General features: G+C 35.2%; 2 protein-coding genes and 1 pseudogene across 2 annotated transcripts; all 3 read right to left on the reverse strand.

Moving 5' to 3' along the window:
• Positions 1 to 1,486: 1,486 nt before the first annotated feature.
• LOC132294655 (phosphoglycerate mutase-like protein AT74) lies at positions 1,487 to 6,869 on the reverse strand (annotated as a pseudogene).
• A 106-nt stretch (positions 6,870 to 6,975) lies between these two features.
• Positions 6,976 to 10,923, reverse strand: LOC132294654 (phosphoglycerate mutase-like protein AT74). Its single transcript, XM_059792578.1, has 2 exons — positions 10,067 to 10,923; positions 6,976 to 7,539 (listed from the first exon to the last, which is right to left on the reverse strand). Exons 1-2 carry the CDS (start codon positions 10,524 to 10,526, stop codon positions 7,139 to 7,141), a joined length of 861 nt encoding a protein of 286 aa, XP_059648561.1. The 5' UTR covers positions 10,527 to 10,923; the 3' UTR covers positions 6,976 to 7,138.
• Positions 10,924 to 15,791: 4,868 nt separating this feature from the next.
• LOC132294656 (uncharacterized) lies at positions 15,792 to 17,173 on the reverse strand. Its single transcript, XM_059792579.1, has one exon. The coding sequence runs from the start codon at positions 16,887 to 16,889 to the stop codon at positions 15,969 to 15,971; it is 921 nt and encodes a 306-aa protein (XP_059648562.1). The 5' UTR covers positions 16,890 to 17,173; the 3' UTR covers positions 15,792 to 15,968.
• Between the last annotated feature and the right edge of the window lie 4,830 nt (positions 17,174 to 22,003).

A 22,003-nucleotide genomic window follows, 5' to 3' on the forward strand; every position in this document is an offset into this window, starting at 1 on the left:
AATTTGTTTCTTTCCAAATTTTTTCGTTTCCTTTAAAAATTCATACCTAACATAATATTTAATTTCCGTTCATTACCTTTCTTTTATTTTTCTTCTAATACCCTCCAACCAAAATAGGAGTAAGTGGATTGGTGTGGTGTACATATGTCATATGTTTATCTCTATCCAAGTTAACCCTTGTATCAATCCAATAGTATAAGGTTACTTATTTATAATTACAAAAATTGCAATGGTGCATTAAAATTTTAGCAAATAATCATTCTGAATTATTAAAAATTTCTTATTTAATTTTAAAATATATTAATGAGTTTAAATCCCAAGGGGCTATATAGATGAATTTTTTCGATAATTGTCTAGTGGAAGTGGGACGAAAATACTATATGTGTCTGATGATAAATTATGAAGTGTTTTAAGAGACTTGACACCGTAACACATTTAAATAGTCTGGTATTTCAAGAGCTAAGGTACAAATTCACTTAGTCCAAATTCTTATAGTTTGAGGGGTTTTGTGCAATTAATTTTAAGGACATTTTAATACTTTTAAGGACAAATTTAATGACCACTTGACAATTTTGTTGGACCTTTTTTTGCAAACTTTAAATAGTTCAGGATGGTTAATTTTATTCCAAAGGTAATGTATAACTTTTATTGTAGTTGTGAACTTGTGAGAAGTTTGTGAGCTGGTCCCGTCCACGGGCCTAACTTACCAATCCATTTGGATTGGGCTCTGTTAGGGTTCACATGAAGCCAACCCTTTGTCAAGGTTGCCAAAGCTATGTGGCCCAGCCCAATGTCAGATCAGAAGGATGTCCATTTGGGTAATGAATTAATTTATGAAATTTGGTTAGGTATCCTAGTGTTAGACCCTTTCCAAGTAGTGTAACATGCTAGGACCAAAAGTGGGCATTTTGGAGCAAACAAGGTGCATAATTGTGGCATATGGGAACTAACTTGGAAATTTTGTTAGCTGTCCTAGTTTTAGATCCCCTTTCAAGTTTCATTTGTACTCCTGAATAAGCTCAAGCTCGACTGGATCCGGATCCTCTCCTGTGCCCTGTGCTCTCATCCGGTGCTCCAAGCACGGCTAAGTCGAGGCTAGGTGGAAAAGAAAACCTTCAAATTGTTCTGTTTTGTTGAACTTGTGATCTCCATTTAAGTTCTGTGACAAAAGCAAATGTAGCACAAACCTTGTTCCCATAAGCTAAAAATGTACGCATCACTTCATGTTTCGAAGTCCCTCCCATGTTTGAACATTTCATCCTATCAGGGTGGAGCGGTGGACAAATATGTATGGTTGTGTTATCTTACATCAATACTTATGAAAATTTGTCATCAATGGTTCACAAAATAAATCAATTATCAAAATTTCTAATTCCTGGTTCACCTAAAAGCAGTGAGCAAATTGCAGTCAAGTACACAATTGAATAAAATGAATATGGAACCCAATATCAGGGTATCCCATGCACATAAAATTGAAAGAAAAAGATAAAGAAAAAGAAAAATCTCATTCATCCCCTTTTCCTACATTGTCATCTGAATCATCAAAGAAAGCATCAAGATATCAAGGACATTTTTCATTCATTTCACCCCTTGGTGGCAAGAGCTCGCTACTTCTGGTTAGGTATCATGTGAGCAGAGAGTCCCCATTCTTGCAACTCCTCATCGGTGTGATGGATTGCCAAGCTGTATTCTCCACCATCTCCTAACTGCATCATTCGGAAATCACAATTCCTGAGATTGTTTAGGAACTCTCAAATTGCTCAACTGTCCACTTGAACCACTTCATAAGGAAAACCCGAAGCTCGCCCATGGCTTTTGATAATAAGATTTAGATCATTGGAGGGATCATGGTGAAGCCTGTTCATGTCCATGTCCCTCCATAGAGATTCAAGAAAACCTGCTCATTTAAATTTGGTTCTTAGCATAAAATCATTTTCAAGACTAAAGAATTGTTGAGCCTAAATCTTTTTGACACGGCTCATTGCCTCATTCTTTTAGCAACTAAATGAACAAATGCACAAATATTCATTATGGCTGTACAAGTAGGGGGTAAAAATCACCCTTTTGTTTCATACCAAAGAGAAGGGGAAGACCCAAAAAAGAAGAAGAAAAAGAATCCAAGAAAAGCAGGAACTTTTAATTTTCATGACCACTTTGCGTTCCAAGTCAGTTCCAAAAATGCACTTCTTGGACAGCGAAAGCGAACTGCTTGACATTACATATTAGAACTCATTAAATCCCGATTTGCACATCAGAGTGCAGTGATTATGAGCCTTGCATTACCGAAAGAAAGAAAAAAACAAAGGATTTATTTTTTAACATAAAAAAAAAAATTTAAAAAAAAAAACAACAACAACAACAACATGAAATCAACAGAAGAAACACACGTAATTAGAGACACCAAGCCAAACTTTTCTGAAAACAACAACAACAACAACATGAAATCAACAGAAGAAACACACGTAATTAGAGACACCAAGCCAAACTTTTCTGAAAGCATACAGGTCGGCTGATGAGGTCAGATTTAACCAGTCCAACATTTCAGTGAGTACAACGATGTAGGTTGGCCGACAAGGATTTTACTAGTTCTTTAGAGGCCCATTGAGATTAGCCATATACAGCTGCTTCTCATTTGGTTATCGATATATGATGGACCAATTAGTAGTTCCCATACACACACACACATATATATATGTATGTCTACAGTTATGTACATATACGAACATGCATACATATATACTCTTTAATCTTTATATATGAACGATCAACCATCAAACATATTGCCAAAACAATAGGTGAAAGATTGAGACATTATTTCGTCATACAGAGTCAAAACTTAAAACAAGTCAAAGTTACAAGTCAAACTTCCACAAAAGCAATTCTTAGGTCAATATTTGGATGGAAGCTACCACATCTGACATCTCCAAACAGCCTACTACATATATATATATATATATATATATATACCCTAGGAAAACCGCCTACTATAATTTTATATGCACTATTAGTGATCACTTAAAGTGAATTAAGGGAATGTGCAAGTATATGTGAGTTATAATATGGAAATTATACCAAGTTATAATATGGAAATTATACCAAGTCCATTGCATGAAGGTGGGTTGGCTAGAACACATTGTAATACCCAGTTCCTAGCGGATAGAACAAAACAAGCTACACATACGAACTAACCTGATTTTCTGTCTTCTATTTTTAATACCCAAAGATAGTTTAGGTAATTAGATGAAAATTTGCATTTCTCATGCATCCACAGGCCGCAATTTTTTCCGCCAATGAAATCAAAGCTAGAATATGTATATATATATATATATATAGGCAAAAAAGAAATGGAAAGATTCATAGGTCATTTGCCTAGCAGTACCCAGACAGAAAGATTGAGGTCATGCTGCATGCTCCTTTGTGGTTCAGACCCTTTTTATTTAAGATACACTGTTTTGCTCTGATTAGCATTTTAAAATTAGACTTTCTTATTTTTCAGGACAAAAGACAACAATTTTCACATCTACAAACAAGATTAGTACCTCCACAATGTAAATCAGAACTCTTTTTCCTCCTATTCCAAAAGCAGAGGCTCCATTAGTACTCCAACATAATTTAATTCAAAAAAGAAAAGAAAATTTCCATTCACTTTTTTTTTTTTCAAAAACAATGAAATGAAATAGTTTTAAATTTCTCTAGGAATAACCTATAAAGTCACTTTATAAGATTTTCCTACTCATCCTTGCGAGTACTTAATATAATGTTCAACTATAACACGGGCAGATAACTATATTAGCATTAATAGAATGAATTTTTTTATTTCATCAAAAACTAAAACAACAAAATATAAGACCACCTTGGGTTAAGCTGCTGTAGTAGCAATACCAAAGTTTACCCTCTTACTAAGAGTTGGCCTCATTACTCCATTCTATCTCATGTAAAATTTGTATACGCTTCATCTACTAGATTCACTTGTTCTCTCTTTGTATTGCAGAGGCTTGCATTCTAAAGTGTTGTATATGTATATGTTATTGACACACACACCCACACACACAAATTACTTAACAAAAGAAAAACAAAAGTTGTTTTGGTTGTTTGAGAAATGATAGTATTAAAATTTTGTTCAAGAGATTGTGATATTTATTTCTTCTTCTCTCATTTCTCTTCTACACACTTTTCTTGTCTTTGTTATTCTTCTAATTTCTTTATAATAAAGATTGTTGGCCGTCTTTTACAAAAATCACAAATCAACTATCAGAAGACCTTTATAACAATGATTATCTTCTCAGTAACCTATGTTATGTTTCTAAAAGTACTCAACTATCCTTGATCTATTTCATATCAAACCCTAACCCTAGTTTTTTTTATGTGTTGCATTTTGATTTGTCCTATGCTTTAATAAAACTCCATTTCCCGCACTTTTGAGAATATAGATGGCAAAAAATTTGATAATACATTGTTTCTCGGTTGTTTCATCCCTGTCAAAAAAGTACATAATTGCAAACGCAAGAATAATATTTTACCATTGTTAAAGAACCCGTAATTATTTTTTTTGTGAAGAAATTCTAGAGGAAGCGCTTTCAGATGCATTTCCAAGTCATTTTCATTCCGTTCTTTTCCCTTTTTATAATTATGAAATCAAGACATGTAATGGTTATTTAATACAATTCGAAAGCACAACCAAGGGCACCTGGACTTCAACAATTCATTATTGACATCTTCCTCAATTGCTTTAATGCTGCGTTTGGCGTGCAAGAATGGAATGAAATGCACATTGGAAGGGAATAGAATGTGAATGGAATGGATCATTAGTATTCGTTCTCATTCCATTGTTTGGTTTGACATGTGCAACCTGATATATCGATCTCAATAAAATAAAAAATAAAAAATAAAAAATAAAGGTTCCTAGAAGAAAGCAAAAGAAACAAGGAATCATCAGTGAAGGTCTCACCAATCCAAGAGGAAGTTGAAATTTTTTAAGTCCCTATCTCTCTTGTTAAGGATTCCATTAATCAAATCCCAGTTTCAAGTCATTGATTCCTGGTGAATAAGATTTGCCACTGATATAATAAAATACTGTTATTACTTATTAGTATAGGTAGTAGTGACTATGAAATTGGCCCATCATTTTTCTTGATTGATCAACCCAGCAGCACTCAACCTTTTTTAATTGTTCAAAGAGAGAAAAATGATCAAATTATCAGAGGTTTTAAAAGAAAGATGCAACAAAAAAAATATAGATATATTCTGAAAATTGAGAGATCAATCAGATAGAAGGTCCTGCAAATTTTTGCCAATGGCTGCCATAAGAATATTCAGAACGTGAGAGAGGGAAAGGTGAAAAACCCTACGTCTGAGAAAGAGAAGCTTGAGAGATGCAGGAATGGAAAGTGAAAGGTTTTTGTGAGAGACAACTGTGTACTCATTGGAATGTGATGAAGGGCTTATTGAGAATATGATTTTTTTTTTTTTAAAAAAAAAAAAAAAAATCTAACTATGGAAAGAAATGGCCATTCCATAGGTTTAGTTATGGAATGAATCTTTATTCCAATGGAATGGTCATTCCTGCCTTAAATTGCATACAAACAAAGGAATGGTTGGAATGGGCAATCCATTCCATTCCATTCCTACACACCAAAAGCGGCAAAAGTTTTTTGAGATTAATTAACATATCTTTCTGATTTTTTCCTAACAAAGTTCTTCTAATTATTATCAAAAAGAAAGGAACATATACGTATAAAAGTTTCTTTTCCTCCTTATCTGTTAAAATTTTGGAAGAAGACAATATAATTATAATAAAAACAACTATCAGTAATCAAACTGAAAAAAACAAAAACAAAATAAACAAAAATCAAGAACAGAGATTGTTTCGGAATCTTACTTGACACTGGATCGAACACATCAATAGCAGACTCTCCCTCAGGAAATCTGTAATAGAACCTCCCAAAGCTCTCTCTAGTCTCCTTGGTCACCTTCATCCTCTCCTCCACCTGAAAATTCCCAGAATCTTGTTCCCTAACTCTACAATCATCTCTTACTCCGATCACTCTCTTCTTCGAGAACGACCTTCCAATCTCAAGGAGCGTCGATCTGGTCCGCTCATACGGCGACACGTACACCATCTAGTTATCCAACCGGCCGTTCTTGGAGATCACTCGCCTCATCTTCTCTGCTTGCAGCTCATTTGTTTGTAGAACAGTTTATGCAGTTGGCTTTAACTTCATCACACAGCATTACCTTATTCTAATGTTTTTATTAAGGTGGTATAGGGATGGAAATTATTCTGCAAAACAAAAAGCACCAAACTTGCAAAAAGTATATATACATAGTAAAATTAACTTTTCTCTGATTTCATCAATAGCATTTGTAAAAGTTCATCTAATCACACTCCAATCAATTCATTCGTCCACAATTCCTATGTACAAGATTGGATGAAGCATAAAGAAGAACACGTACTGATCAAACTTCAAAATAAGAATGGTGTCGGCGAGAATATTGACGTGTCATTGGCAAAATAGATTTCCTGAAAGTCACCAAAGAGAAAAAGTTAGCCCACTATCAGTGACCTGAACAAATACCTGCCATGTCAGTGAAGCCAAGTCCAAGAGGGGGAAAAAAAAAAAAAAAAAAAAACATAAGCTCAAGGTCAATTGGATCCGGATCCTCTCCTGATGTCCTGTGCTCCCATCCGGAGCTTCTAGCTCGGCTAGGTCTAGGCAAGCTGGAAAAGAAAACCTTCAAATTATTCTGTTTGGTAGAGTTCAGGATCTCCATTTAAGTTCTATGACAAAAGCAAATGTAGCACAAACCTTGTGCCCATAAGCTAAAAAATGTATCCATCACTGCATGTTTCGAAGTCCCATGTTTGAACATTTATTTTTTCTTCTTCTTCCCAATTCTGTACTCCTTCCATTTTTTCATCCTATCAGGGTGGACATACAAGCATGGCTGTTTATCTTGCAGTAAGAATTATGAAAATTTGTTCACAAAACAAATTAATTATTAAAATTTCTAATTCTTCATTCAACCAAATTACAGTGACCAAATTGCAGTCAAGTACACAATTGAATCAAATGAATATGCAACCTAATATCAGGGTAACCCATGAATATAAAATCAAAAGAAACAAAAGAAGTAAAACTTAGTCATCCTCGCCTCCAACATTGTCATCTGAATCTGGTAGTTGATCAAAGAAAGCATCAAGGTACCATGGACATTTTTCATTCATTTCACCCTTAGTGGCATGAGCTCGCCACTTCTGGTCAGCTATCATATCAGGGGAGAGTCCCCATTCTTGCAACTCCTCATCAGTGTGATGGATTGCCAAGCTGTATTCTCCACCATCTCCTAACTGTATCACTCGAAAATCACAATTCTCGAGATTGTTTAGGTACTCAAACTGCTCGACTGTCCACTTGAACCACTTCATAAGGAAAACTCTTGAAGCTAGCCCATGGCTTATGATAATAAGATTTAGGTCATTGGACGGATCATGGTGAAGCCTGTTCATGTCTATGTCCCTCCATAGAGATTCGAGAAAACCTGCACATTTAAATTTGGTTCTTAGTATATATAATCTTTTTTAATACTGCTTCTCATTTGGTTATTGATATATGAAGGGCCAACTAGTTATTCCTACAAACATAAACACACACACATACATAATTACACATTAACATACGTACATATATATGAATATGCATACATATATAATCTTTAATCTCTATATATGAAGGATCAACCATCAAACATGTGGACAAAACAATAGGTGAAAGATTGACACATAATTTCGTCATACGGAGTCAGAACTTAAAACAAGGCAAAGTTACAAGTCAAACTTCCATAAAAGCACTTCTTAGGTCAACATTTGGATGGAAGCTACTACATCTCCAAACTGCCTACTATAATTTTATATGCTGCAGTATTAGTGATCACTTAAAGTGAATTATGGGTATGTGCAAGTATATGTGACTTATAATGTGGTTAGAGAAACTACTGAGTTCATTGCATGAAGATGAGTTGGCTAGCAGCCTAGCACACATTGTAATTCCTAGTGTATAGAACGAAACAAGCTAGACATATGACACTCATCTAATTTTCTGTCTGCTGTTTTTGACATCCAAAGATAGTTTAGGTAATTAAATGAAATTTTGTTTTTCTCATTCATCCATAGGCTACAATTCTTTCTGCTAATGAAATCAAAGCTTGAATTTTTAATTTTTTTTTTAAAAAAAAGGCAAAAAGAAATGAAAAGATTCACAGGTCATATGTCATATGCCTAGCAGTACTCGGACAGGAAGCTTGAGGCCATGCTGCATGCTCCTTTGTGGTTCAGACTGTTGCATTTAAGATACACAGCTTTGCTATGATTAGCAGTTTAAAACTAGCTTTTCTTATTTTTCAGGACAAAAGGCAAAACAATTTTCACAACTACAAACAAGATTAGTACCTCCACAATGTTAATCAATGCTTTTTCCTTCTATTATAAAGCAGAGGCTCCATTAGGACTCCAACTTAATTGAATTAAATATGTATATTACCCTTCACTATTTTCCAAAAACAAAGAAAAGAAATAGTTTTAAATTTCTCAAGGAATAACCTATATAGTCATTTTATAGGATTTTCCTACTCATCCTTGTCAGTACTTAATAGAATCTTCAACTCTAACATGGTAGGATAACTATATTAGCCTTAACAGAATGAATTTTCTATTTTCTTAAAAAATGAAACAACATAATGTAAGACCACCTTGGGTTTAGCTGCTGTAGTAACATTCCAAAGTTTACCCTCTTACTAAGAGTTGGCCTCATTACTCCATTCTCTCATGTAAAACTTGTATAGGCTTCACATACTAGATTCACATAGTTTCTCTGTCTTGGAGAGGCTTGCATCCTAAAGAATTGTATATGTTTTTGATACACATATAAAATCACTTTATAAAAGAAAACAAAGTTGCTTTGGTTAGTTTTGTCCTTTAGGATTATTTTTTACTAAGGTTCTGAAGTCTATAAAATTGTTATAATAGCACATTCCGAGGTTAAATTGATTGAGAAATTACAGTGATAGTATTTTGTTCAAGAGATTTGTGAATATTTATTTCTTCTTCATCTTAACTCATTTATCTTCTACCTACTTTTCTTATCTTTGTTGTTCTTCTAATTCCCTTATAATAAAGACTGCTGGCTGTCTAATACAAAAATTACAAATCAACTATCAGAAGACCATATAAACTGCAATTCTCTTCTCCTAAACCAATGTTACACTTCTAAAAGTTCTCAAACCATTCTTAATCTATTTCATATCATACCCCAATCCAATTCTTCTTTAAGTGTTGCATTTTGATTTGTCCTCTGCTTTAACAAAAATCCATTTCCCAAACAAACTACACTTTTGAGAACATAGATTGCGAAAACGTTTGATGATACGTCATTTCTCTGTTGTTTCATCCCTGTCCAACAAGAACAAAATGGCAAATGCAAGAAACAACATTTTACCATTGTTAAAGAACTTTTTTTTTTTGGTGGAGAAATTATACAGGAATCACTTTCAAATGCATTGACAACTCATTTTCATTCTGTTCTTTTTCGTTGTCTATATTTCTGAAACCAAAACAACTAATGGTTATTAAATACAATCCCAAAGCACAATAATGAAATAACCATAGCGGATCGGATGGACGTCAACTAGTTGATATCATCCCTCCAGGACCAGAAAGGGACCTGGGTTTCAACATTTTACCATTGACATCTTAGTTAGTTGGTTCAAGTCTATTCAGATTAATTAAAATATCTTTCTATATTTTCCTAACAAAGTTTTTCTAATTATTATCCCAAAAAAAAAAAAAAAGACCCATTCTTGTAATAAGACAATATACTGATTAGCAGTACTTCCAGAGTTTTATAATACTACTAGAAAGTTTCTTTTCCTCCTATATTTTACACTTCTGGAAGAAGACAATGCACTAATAATAATAAATAACTGAACAAAAACAAAAACAAAAACAGTGAAATCTAAGAAACGAAATCAAAATCAACTAAAATCGAGAACCGAGATTGCTTTAGAATCTTACTTGACACTCGATCGAACACATCAGCTGCAGATTCACCCTCAGGAAATCTGTAATAGAACCTCCCAAACTTCTCTCTAGTCTCCTTGATCGTCTTCATCCTCTCCTCCACCTGAAAATTCCCAAAATCTTGCTCCCTAACCCTACACTCCTCTCTCACTCCGATCACCCTCTCCTTCGAGAACGACCGTCCGATCTCGCGGAGCGTCGATCTGGTCCGCTCGTACGGCGACACGTAGAAGTAAACCCTCCAGTTGTCCAACCGTCCGTCCTCGGAGATCACTCGCCGGATCTTCTCTCCGGCGAGCCTCGCCTGGGCAATGCCTTGCTCAGTCAGCTGGATTCTGTGGTCCGGCGTGGTGCTGTAGGCCGCACCGTCGAGGTTGCCTCGGCTCTCGCCATGCCGGACCAAGATTATTCTCTTTGGAATCGCTTTGTGCTGATTATTATGATGATGTATCATGCTTTCCTAATATTTGTGTATGTGTGCGCGCTGAAATGGTGTTTTGTCACTCTATAATGTGCCAAATCTCTCTAACGATGTATATTTGTGTCTATGTCTCTTTATCGTGTAAATCTCTGTCGATATATATTTGTGTACATGTGTGTGTCTTGGTTATATACATGTATATTTATGTACTACGTAGTATTTGTCTATTTGATGTTCTGGATGCATATCCATTATGAGTCTCATCGACGTGTTTTAGCGTTTGCTTCTTCTATAATCTGAAGATTGTTACAGAATTCAAAGTCAGAATTCATGAAGCCAACCAAAGCTGTTGTTTGTCAACATTTTAGTGTCAACGTTTCATATTCTATGGTCGTTGGAGGCTCCGACACCAATTTTGAGAGAAATTGTGTGGCATATATTAATATATTCACACTATTTTGGACCAAAAACTGTACAACATTTCGCGTTTTGTTAGATGTAATATCACTGGCCTTTATTTGCTAAAAAAACTTGTAGGTTAAAAAATAAGGGTAATTATTGTATCATATGAAATTTACTTTACCATTATGGAAAAAAATTATTAATTAATGAATTTAAATAAAGTTGTTAAGTGTAATTTTTTTTTGAGAATTCAATATCGTTATATATTTTTATAAATCTATTAATTTGATCTATTTATATCATATTCATCAGAATTTATTACACTGTGATTATAAATAATACTATAATTAATATTGCGAGTTCAAATTATAATTATACTTGAATTCACTCTATTATATTAGTAATACTTTTAATTATCAAGTCTTTGATTAGGAGGAACTCCTTTACATCTTAAATTTGACATCACTATATTTTATTTGGTTCTCCAAATAAAGTGGTTTTTGCTTTTATATCTATATCATTCAGTTGATTTTGAGATTAATGTCTACTTCTTTACATCTTCCTCTGCGCTAGTACACAGTATATAGATATTTTCGTCTGTCGAAAAAGTAAATAGATATTATTAGAAGTTTATGGGGGACAGGTGAGCGCAGATGATGATGCTTTTGGCATGCATTATTAATGTACGAATGAGATGTTTATTTAATTCATTCTTTTAGTTTCGGTAGAAAAATTAAAGTGATTTTTATTTTTTTTTTAATGGAATGAAATAAAAATTCATTTAACATCTCAACCTCTCAAATGATATTAAATTTTTTTTAAAAATTAAAATAAAAAAAATCTCACCTTATAACTTTAAAAACCATCATCAGTGTCCACGTCTTCCACCACCATAACACCATTGTTGTCACCGCCGTCACTATTACCTTATTTTTATCACAATTACCGCTCCACCACTGTCAATGCCAACATTGTCGACGCCTTCCACCGCCACACCGTCATCGTCATCATCATCATCATCTCCACTGCCATTGTTGCCGACACCTTCCTCCATCACCATCATTGTCGCCTTTCACCACTATTGTTGTCACCATTCTTCCACCATCACAACCATTTCTCTTAAAAAAAATTACAAAAGAATGTTATTTTATTAGTTTAATTTAACGAGAAGAGTATTTAGACAATTTAATTTGAAATTCATTTCATTCTAGACACTAGGTTTTAAATTGGTCCTATCAATGAAAAACTAAAATATGGTGATGATTGTTTTATTCCTATAAAATTTTATATTTGTAACTAAATAATAGAAAGAGAATAATCATTTCATTCCATTCTCATTCTATTAGCATTTAATTTCGTTCCCGTGTTCCATTCTCATTCTTATTCTCATTCCATTAGCATTTCACTTCACTCCCACATACAAAGCATAGCCTTAAGGGGTTTTTTGATAGCAAAATTTTGAATAATTAAGTATTTATTTAAATGTGTTTGATAATACAAATATAGATACTTTGTAAGATTGTAAGTTAGTGGAATAAAATTTTAAGTAAATGATATATCAATTATAATTGAAAAATTAAAATATACATATGTATATGTATATGTATATGTATATGTATGTGTGTATCAATGAAATTCTCAATTTATAACAAACACTTACAGTTTAATTCTAAAAAATTTTATTGCTTAATTTTTAGCAACACGACTTAGGTGTTGTTTGATAAAATTAATAATTAAGTATTAAAAATTTTAAAAGTTAAATTTTAAGCATGTAAGTTTTTAAGTGGTAATAAAAAATTAAATATATTTTTATATATTTTTAAGTGATAATTAAAAAATAAATATTTTTTAATAAAATTTTTAAATTTTCAATGTTCAACATTCCACTTAAAAATTTACCTCATTTTAAATGATGTTTAGCATTTTAGTGATATTCAAATTACATTAATAAATGCACTTAATTTAATAAGTGTTTAATTTGATCAAAATTAAGTATTGAATTAAATTATCAAACAATTAGTGAAAGTGCACTGAAAGTTAGATCAACAAATTGGCAGTAAAACCAAAAATTGATGAATTTTGACGCTCCCTAAAACTAGTTATCAATAGAGATAAATAATGAGTTCGATCTTAAAAGTAATGTTGCCATTTATTTTTTCCTTTACATGTGAAAGAGATTTCAGTTATTTTCAAAAAAATACAGTAATTACATACCACCAAGCCTCCATTCAATGGTTAAATTTCAATTAATTATGGATGTGATATTAAGGTTTCAAAAGAGCTCTGACACTCCAAATTTAGGATATTTCAAAAATTTTGTAAATTAAGTTTTCGTAAGGAACATTTGTTTTCGAACATAGGAAAAACTATTTTGGATAGATGGTCGATTTTTTATTTATTATTGTTTATTTTCTCTCCCGGATATGTTTGTTCAACATTATTTTGGCATATTATCACTAACAATTTTTATTTTATTTATTATTTATTATTATTATTATTATTATTATTATTTTTTTGTGTGTGTTCATCATATCTTTTTGCGAACGCGGTGTAGTCTTTTTGCTTTGGGATGGCGCCCATATCATCTCCTGTGTAACGATCCTGTGTGTTGTCGGCCCGGATCGGAACCTTTGGATTTGGAATTGCTATACCGGATCTATCGCCGGTAAATTCTCCATCATCACCGTCGAGTGCGCCGGAGTGTGTGATCTCTCAGGTGAACTTGGGATGTTGCACTGTCAGACGACTGATTGTCTTGTCGTTGTCGTCTGGCATCATGATTACGCGATTGTATTTGCGTGTCGGCCAAGATGGGAGTGATGATGGTTTGAACCCGGATGAAGCTTTTTTAGTGGTTGCAGGAGTGTGCAACATCATATGGGCCTGCTTAGTAGTGGCCCTAGCCCAGTCAATGATAAGAAAGCATGTCCAAACCATGGGCTCTGTGTAAGCTTCAATCCTCTTCATGGGATTGTGATGCATATTCAATTTTTTTTAGTTTACTTACACATGAATGTCTCCAGCGGCTCGAATTTTTGATTTCTTTTTTAAAAGTAAGTGCCTGATACCGTTAGATTACTGGTTCTTGTTCTGGATGTTGGTAAGCATGATTTTATGTAATGATTTCTTTGGTTGTCTGGAAGAAAAAAAAAAAAAAAAAAAATTCCAACTGAATATGATAAGGTTAAAAAAGAAAAAAAAAACTAAATATTATAAAATAAAAAAGTACCAAAGGTGGCAAGGAAATATTTAATTTTTATTTTTGCAATAAAAGTCATAGGAGTACAGACCAATTTCTGATTTGCTATAAATGGAAACAACCATTCAAATCCAAACAGTAAGCCCAAATAACCCAAAGAAACCAACAACGCCTAGAAGCCCACCATCAAAAACATCATGTATTTGGAAATATTGTATGATGATGCATATTGGATAATATATAAAATGCAACATTTAAAAAAAAAAAAAAAAAAGGTAGAACAATACTACACCCACAAAGAAATCTGAATTCTTCGTAAGATGATGATGTTTCCTGATTTGAAAATAATGAGGGTAGCATTGTTGACTAAAATCCTTATTCAATGACTTGAAAAACATTGAATTTTTATTGTGGTTGAATGGTAATTTACTTTATTGACATGGTTTGCATAATTTAATGCAGTTATAAAAAAGAATTTAATTTTATCCCACTTGCAAAGCTAGCTTCTAGATGACAAGAACTTGTCAAACCCTAATTACACTGATTAGTTGACGAACCTTGACATTTTTCTGACTGCTAATGGGATTGTTTATTTTCTGACTGATCGAACCACCACCAATATTATCTGATGGAGAAGGAAGGCTGACCTTTCAATATATATATATATATCCTTGCCTATCTTGTCCATATGCTGAGTTTGGTTAAGGTTCCAGATTGGAGACAAATCAAAAGGGAATCTCACCTTGTGGAAGAATTTGCTTCTCTCTTGATAAAGTACTGGACACGTTTTAGCCTCCATTCTACAGCTGATGGCGGACTTATGTGTTCATCATTAAATACTTTCACGTGGTACCCCGTGGAAGCAATTTTTTTACACCCAAACACCTAAAGAGTCGACTACGGAGAGCACATAGAAAAAATCAAGAAGGGAGCAAGCAAATCTTTGAGATAGTAGTAATATTCAAAATTTCATGAACTTCACCTTTATTCAGGCTCTATTTATAAGTGTTTTTTGCTTAGGAATTTACATGGAGCCGTTATTTGGCTTTGTTGTGGATTATCTTTTGTCTCCACTGTTTTGCGATTGGCGTGATTTTTTTCCCTCCTCGTACCTTAATCATAAACGTGAAATAAAAATTCTTAATTCCTCGTAAATCATAACAAATTGAGTTTTTATGTCTGTCCATTGGGTGAAAATGGATACTACTCATGCAATATCTCTAGGGCATTTAGACTTTCTCCAAGATTTCGACTGGTGACATAATTCCACTTTAGCGCACTTGGGGTTGTATAAAATTGATGATTCGAGATTGAAATTGAAAAAAAATTAGTATATAGTTTAAATTAATTAAATTTTTTTTTTCTTTCTAATTTTAATTTCAAAATACTAATTTTATACCACGTACAAAATTACTGATCAGCCGCAGACTGCAGGAAGCAGCAGCCTTCATTCATTTTAGCACTCCGAGGCTTTAAAGGGACAGCAGCCACCGCTCTCTGTCCTTTGACACCGCATGCTGGGTGTCTGATCCGCTCTCTATCATTTTAATTTTGACAGATGTTTCATGCGTTAACATGTAGAACAAAATATGTTGAAATGCATATATATTTTAATTTTGTTATTTTGTTAAAATTTTCTTGCTCTTTATTTATAGTTTCAGAGCACTTAAATTCTAATAATGTTGAAATTTAAAATAAATGCGTTGAAATACGGATTGATTTAAGTGAACAAATTAAAATGATTATATTAGATTACAACATGGAATCTATACATAGACGATCCAGACTCTCCCACGTCAGAGGATGCAGAATATACATATGATTCATATATATATATATATCATGTACACACTTGCGGCCCATCCTAATTAACCTCATCTTATTGTCACACAATGCTGCCTCCACGCGTGCAAGTTATGGTGATGCTGATTGTGGTGGTGGTGGTGGTGGTGGTGCTGACTCGCCACCTCATGACACCGCCTGATTCCATCCCTACCACCGTTCTTCACCGGAAACCGCCACTCCTCACCTCTCTTTCCTCCTCCTCCTCCTTTAACTTCTTCTTCTTCTTCTTCTTCTTCTTTAGCTTTGTCTTGTAGTACTTCTTCCACATCCACATCCACATCCACATCCTCATCCTCATCCTCATCTTCATCACTACTACTGATCAGATGTAATCTTAACCGTCCATCTTGGCGGGAAGCATGGAGAATCTCCGGCCGATGAATCTTCATCTCTGTGAGCTGTAACCTACCGTCCTTCCTCACATGTCGGAGAAAGAACGTCGGCTTTCCGTTCTGGTCCAATGATGATAACGGTGGTGGAAACTTCTTCTTCAGTACTTCATTCTTTGGTGACCTCACAATTGGTATTGTTCTCTTCAAACAAAATTCATCATTGCTCATGTTCTGCAATTGATCATCATCATTAACCCCCCTCTCGTCGGAGCTCTCAAATCCTAGGCTCTCGGTGCACGACATCAGCCCGCCCACGCTGCCTCCCACGTCTTCGAGAAACCCTATCCCACCAGGGTCTCTGTTGGGGGCGGCGGCGGGAGAAGAAGGTGGTGATTTAGCTACGGCCGACTCCAAGAAGTTGGGGACGGATAGTTGGGTGTTGCCGGATAAAGTGATGAAGCTTATGCCTCCGGCGGGAGATGGAATATTCCGGTCGTGGTGGGGAGTTTCTAGTAGTACTGTTCCATTGGTTTTGTGGGTGGTGAGACCTAACAGAGACTGGACACTTTTCTTACAAAAGGTCATCATTGAGAAGAGAAAAGTTACAGAGAGAGACATGGGAACTAAAGGGGAAATTGGAGAGAGAGAGAAGGGGATGATGGTATTAATAATTTCCTCACACCAAAGATAGGGATAAATAGAGGGTGTGTGTGTGTGTATATATATATATATATATATATTGATACAGTGAGTGAGTGAGAGAGAGGGAGGTTGGAAGGTGGGGTGGTGGTGCAGGAATGGTGGGAAGAGTCCGAATGTGACAAAGGAGACGGCTGAGAATTAGCTGGATAATGAGAGGAATTGGTCCCACTTTAAGATTGCATTAGGCCAGGTAAGACGCATCTCTCCACCTAGCTAGATCCCTTCCTACCCGTCCCAGCCAATATATATATATATACAACCATAAAATTATCATTTCTCGTCACAAATTCAGAGTTTCTATACTTGTGCATTGATTGGGCATCGTAAACTTTCTCCTGTTATAATATTACCAACAAATCGATGTAATATGTTGGATTGGTTGACTTAAAAGGGTTTACATTTACTTATGGAACAATATACCACAGAGTAATTACTCTTTGGTGGAATTAATCATTGGGGAAGAAGTATATTCGGGGAAGGTTTAACCAGGAATCTATCAGGTGTATTACAATATATAAATTACGTATTTTATGTAACTTGGCTAAAGATAATTGTTTTACAACCTATAAATTAGGTGTCCTATATAACTGTTCTCGCGGTTTTTGTTCCCTACGCCGGTCGATGGACTCTTCGCGGGCGTGCCAGAATATTTGTACAAAATACCCAAAATATGTAATTGAACACCAGCCTATCCCTTTTTCTGATGGCCGACTCTCAGGCGATTGTGTGGGAAAGAGACTAGTAAAAACTCCAAGTAAGGTTCTTTTATGCCTTGTTTGTAGCAAGGACTTTTTAGAGTGTCTAAAGAAATGCAACGGCTGATGAATGTTTGAATGGATGGAATGGCCGAGTGAAGACAGGCGGCAAGAACTTAATCGATCGCCGGCCGAACGTGATGGCGAGAACTTAATCAATCGCCATCAGCCAAACACAATGGCAAGAATTTAATCAATTGCCATCAGCCAAGTAATGACAAGAATTTAATCAATTGTCACTACGATTCAATGGCGAGAATTTAATCAATTGCCATTGAATTGAAAGCCTAACTAAAATTGCGTAATTAAAATTGGCATAATTGAAATTGAAAGAAAGTAAATGACTGAATCGAAATAGTTGACGAGGATCTAATCAATTGCCATTAAATTGAAATAAAGAAATTGATAGGAAAATGATGTAGAGTCAATTGAAAACATTTTTAGATGAAATGCATGTTTTGTGGTGGTGCTGGACAAATTGGAATGGAATACAATACTTCTATTTATAGAAGTTCTATCTCAACTTATTTTCCCAAGTTATTGCTAGAAAATCTCTCCTTCTTTGATTCTTTCTCTTCACAATTTGAACTCAGCCAAATCCTATTGTTATTCCGCTTCCTTTCTTGTTTTGTTTCAGTAGGAAATCTCTGTAAAAACAACCTTCCTCGATTTAATCACATGTAAGTTGCCGAGATATTGCTAAAACGTTGCTAGAAAGTTGCTGAAAAGTTGCTAATTTTTAGCAACTCCCCTCCTTAAGTTTAGCAGCCCGTTTCATTCCCTTAAATGGCCTAATGGCCATTTGTAACTTTGGAACTTATACGGCTATTCCTTTCTTGTTGAAATTCCTACTTCATTGGGATTTAGTTATTTATTGTAACTAAATCTCTTAAGTCTTCTCTTTTGAATTGATGACATATTTGAATTGATTCAAATCTCTACAAATATATTTAGCAACAACCTTATCAACAAAGTGGCTGAAATATATTTGCCTAGATTTTCTTCTTTTGTCTCTCTATTGGCCGACTTCCCTTAAGACATAATAAACACTTGTCAATTTCTCATTGGTCCACGTCATCGCTGAGATGGCTGCCAGTTTTTGGTGCCAACAAATGCCCCCTGAATTTCAATGTCTTATCGGCCACTCAGGCCAATAAGATTTTTGGAATTTTAAAATGTATTGAAAAGAAACTGGTAGCTTACGAGTTTCTAAACTTTATTTCTTCCGGGCCACCTCAAGTTGGTCTTTATTTTGCGTCAGCCAGAACTGGCCGATCCTGGTTCTTCCATTATTCCCTTAAAGCCGGCTGATACCCCTTAAAATATTGGCTATTTATAAACTCATGATAGACCTCACCATTGAAGTTTCCCAACTCTACTAATAAGGCATGATCGTGATCGGCCGGGATCAAGCAGTTATGTAATGTCATTTGGGCCGATCTAACTGGCTTCTGTTTTGAAAGAACAAAATTCTGCCAGTATGGAGCTTTTCTGATGGCTGATCCTCTTGAATTTTTATACTCCCATGGAACTTCTGAAAGTACGCCATCCCATGTTTTTGAATAGTCATTTTCTTTGATGACTTCAACTATATCAGCCAAAAATACCAAGAATAGTATTTCTTTTGTGGCCGATTTTTTATCTGCCGGGGTAAGCTTTTAGAATGCCAGCGGCTATAGCCTGTCTCGTCCTTGATTTTTTATTTGGCACCTCAACAGCTGGCCGATGAAACATTATCTTCAGCCAAAATACCTTTCTGACTAACCTTTTAGAGTTAATATCAGCTAGACTTCTTTTCATTATGGCCGATATTGGTCGCCCCATTTTATTTTCTTCATGTAGCACTGCATTAGCTATGTAAAATTTTGCATTAATTGGCCGATTCATTTTCTTCCGCGAATTTCTTCTCCACTTAACCCTTTTTAATTTCAATCCTCGCTTTCTTTTCTTGAAATTCGATTGAGACCGACAGGCTAAAAGAATTCTCTTAGCCAATGATGATTCTGGCTGAGGATTAGATACCACTCTCGGCCAAGTATTCTGGTAATCTAGCCGATTTAATTCTGAAATTCTTTTACCTTTCCATTTAGGGCAATAATCGTGTTGTATGAGAGCCTTGACATTCGGAATGGCTGATGGTGTACTCTTGGTAACCTTAGGCTGATTCCCTTCATCAACCTTCCTTTTGGGAGCCTGGCCGATCACATGACTACCTGGTATGAAAATATCATTGTCGACCTCCATGACTTCATCATCTGCTCCCTTTTTGGCAGATATGGTAGATGTTTGAGTGTCGGATGTGGTTGATTTTGGCTTTTTGTACATTGGTCGACCTATTCGCTTAAGGCCATTACCATATTCTTGCTTAATAGGATTAGCCAACTGAACCTTATCGACCGTCATTGGCTGATTAAGATAATCAATGACCGGTCGATCTTGATTTACCACCAGCAGCTGATTATAATTCGGCTAACCTTCTGGCTGATTATAATTCAGCCAGCCTTCTGGCTTATCTTTGATCATTTTTTCAATGATCTCTATTAAAATTTTGTTTGAAGATTCGGCTTGGCCATTTGTTTGAGTATAGTATGGCGTAGAGGCTGACATATGGATATTCATGTTGTGGCCGAATTGTAGTACATCAGTTGCCCTAAATACTATTGCATTGTCTGAAACAAGTGTTTCTGGAATCCCAAATCTGTGGATGATGTTTTGTTCCATGAAATTAATCACTGTTTGCTGATCAACCGCTTTGCAAGCCTTGACCTCAACCCATTTAGTAAAATAATCTGTGGCAATAATCACCCAGTGATGGCCTTCGCTTGATGGTGGATAAATTTTACCAATAAGGTCAAGGCCCCAACCTCTGAATGGCCAAAGTTTAATTATAGGCTGTAATTCTTTTGCTAGTACATTTTGAATCTGCCCGTGTCTTTGACAAGCTTGACAACCTTTTGAGTAATCTATGCAATCTTTCCTCATCATCGGCCAATAATATCCATACCTGCGAATCAGCCATCTCATTTTAATCCCAGCTTGGTGAGCCCCACAGCTGCCCTCATGTACCTCGGCCATAACCTGAAGTGATTCCTCATTGCTTATGCATTGTAGTAGGAGCCCATCTTCTAACCCTTTTCTGTATAGATCCCCATCTAGAAGCACAAAGTTGATCGCTTTTCTTTTAATACTTCTATCAGCCTTGATGCTTGGATTTCGAAGAAACATTATAAATGGTATCCTTTAGTCATCGTCGGCCAAATCCTCTACATCAATTGTCCAAGTATCAAACAACATAGTATTTCTCAATTCGGCCGATGGCAAAGATCTTCGTGTTATCTTTATCAACTAATCTTCTATTCCGGCTGGTACTTTTATTCCAGAGGCTGCTTGGGCCATGCTGTTGGCCTCCTTATTCTGTCCTCTCGGCCAGAACTTGTGAACATTATCAAATTGATTGATTAACGAAGCGGCTAGAGAGTGAAACGGCCTTAATTGCCAACTTAGGCACTTAAAATCTTCAGAAATTTGGCTAAGGACTAAGTTTGAATCTCCCAAAATCTTTACATCTCTAACAGCCATTTCAATTAAAATCTCTAGGCCGATTATAAGCGCTTCATATTCGGCCTGATTATTTGAACATTTAAAATCTAAAAAGAAAGAGAATGAAGCCTTTCTGCCAGCTGGCGAAATAATAACAATACCTGCTCCTGCTCCATCAACCGTGCTTGATCCATCAAACATCAAGATCCAAGGAGTTAAGAATATAGCTGATGACTCCAATTCATCATAAACCCATGGATCAATATCAGTTGAAGGATGATCGGCCAAAAAATCAGCCAGAACCCTTCCTTTTACTGATTTTTGTGGGACGTAGATAAAATTGAATTCCAAAAGCCCACTTACCGATTCGGCCAGTGATCAATGGCCTTGATAGCATATACTTGATCACGTTAGTCTGACAAAGAATATAAACATCAACAGGCCGCATGTATACTCTCAACTTCATGGCCGAATAGTACAAAGATAAATAAAGCTTCTCAATTGAGGAATATCTACATTCTACATCAGTTAGTACTCTACTCAGGTAGTAGACAGCCTATTCCTTTCCATGTTCATTGTCTTGTGCGAGCATACTACCAATTGATTCTTCTGCGGCCGATAAATAAAGCTTTAACGGCCACTTCTTTCTTGGAGGCATTACAACCGGGGGGTTTGCCAAATACTCTTTTATTTTGTCAAAGGCCTTCTGATGGGATTCGTCCCAATGAAATTTCT

Source organism: Cornus florida, unplaced genomic scaffold (genome assembly GCF_030987335.1).
Source record: "Cornus florida cultivar Cherokee Brave unplaced genomic scaffold, ASM3098733v1 CherokeeBrave_3.0.0_Hap2_Chr02, whole genome shotgun sequence".
Taxonomy (NCBI): domain Eukaryota; kingdom Viridiplantae; phylum Streptophyta; class Magnoliopsida; order Cornales; family Cornaceae; genus Cornus; species Cornus florida.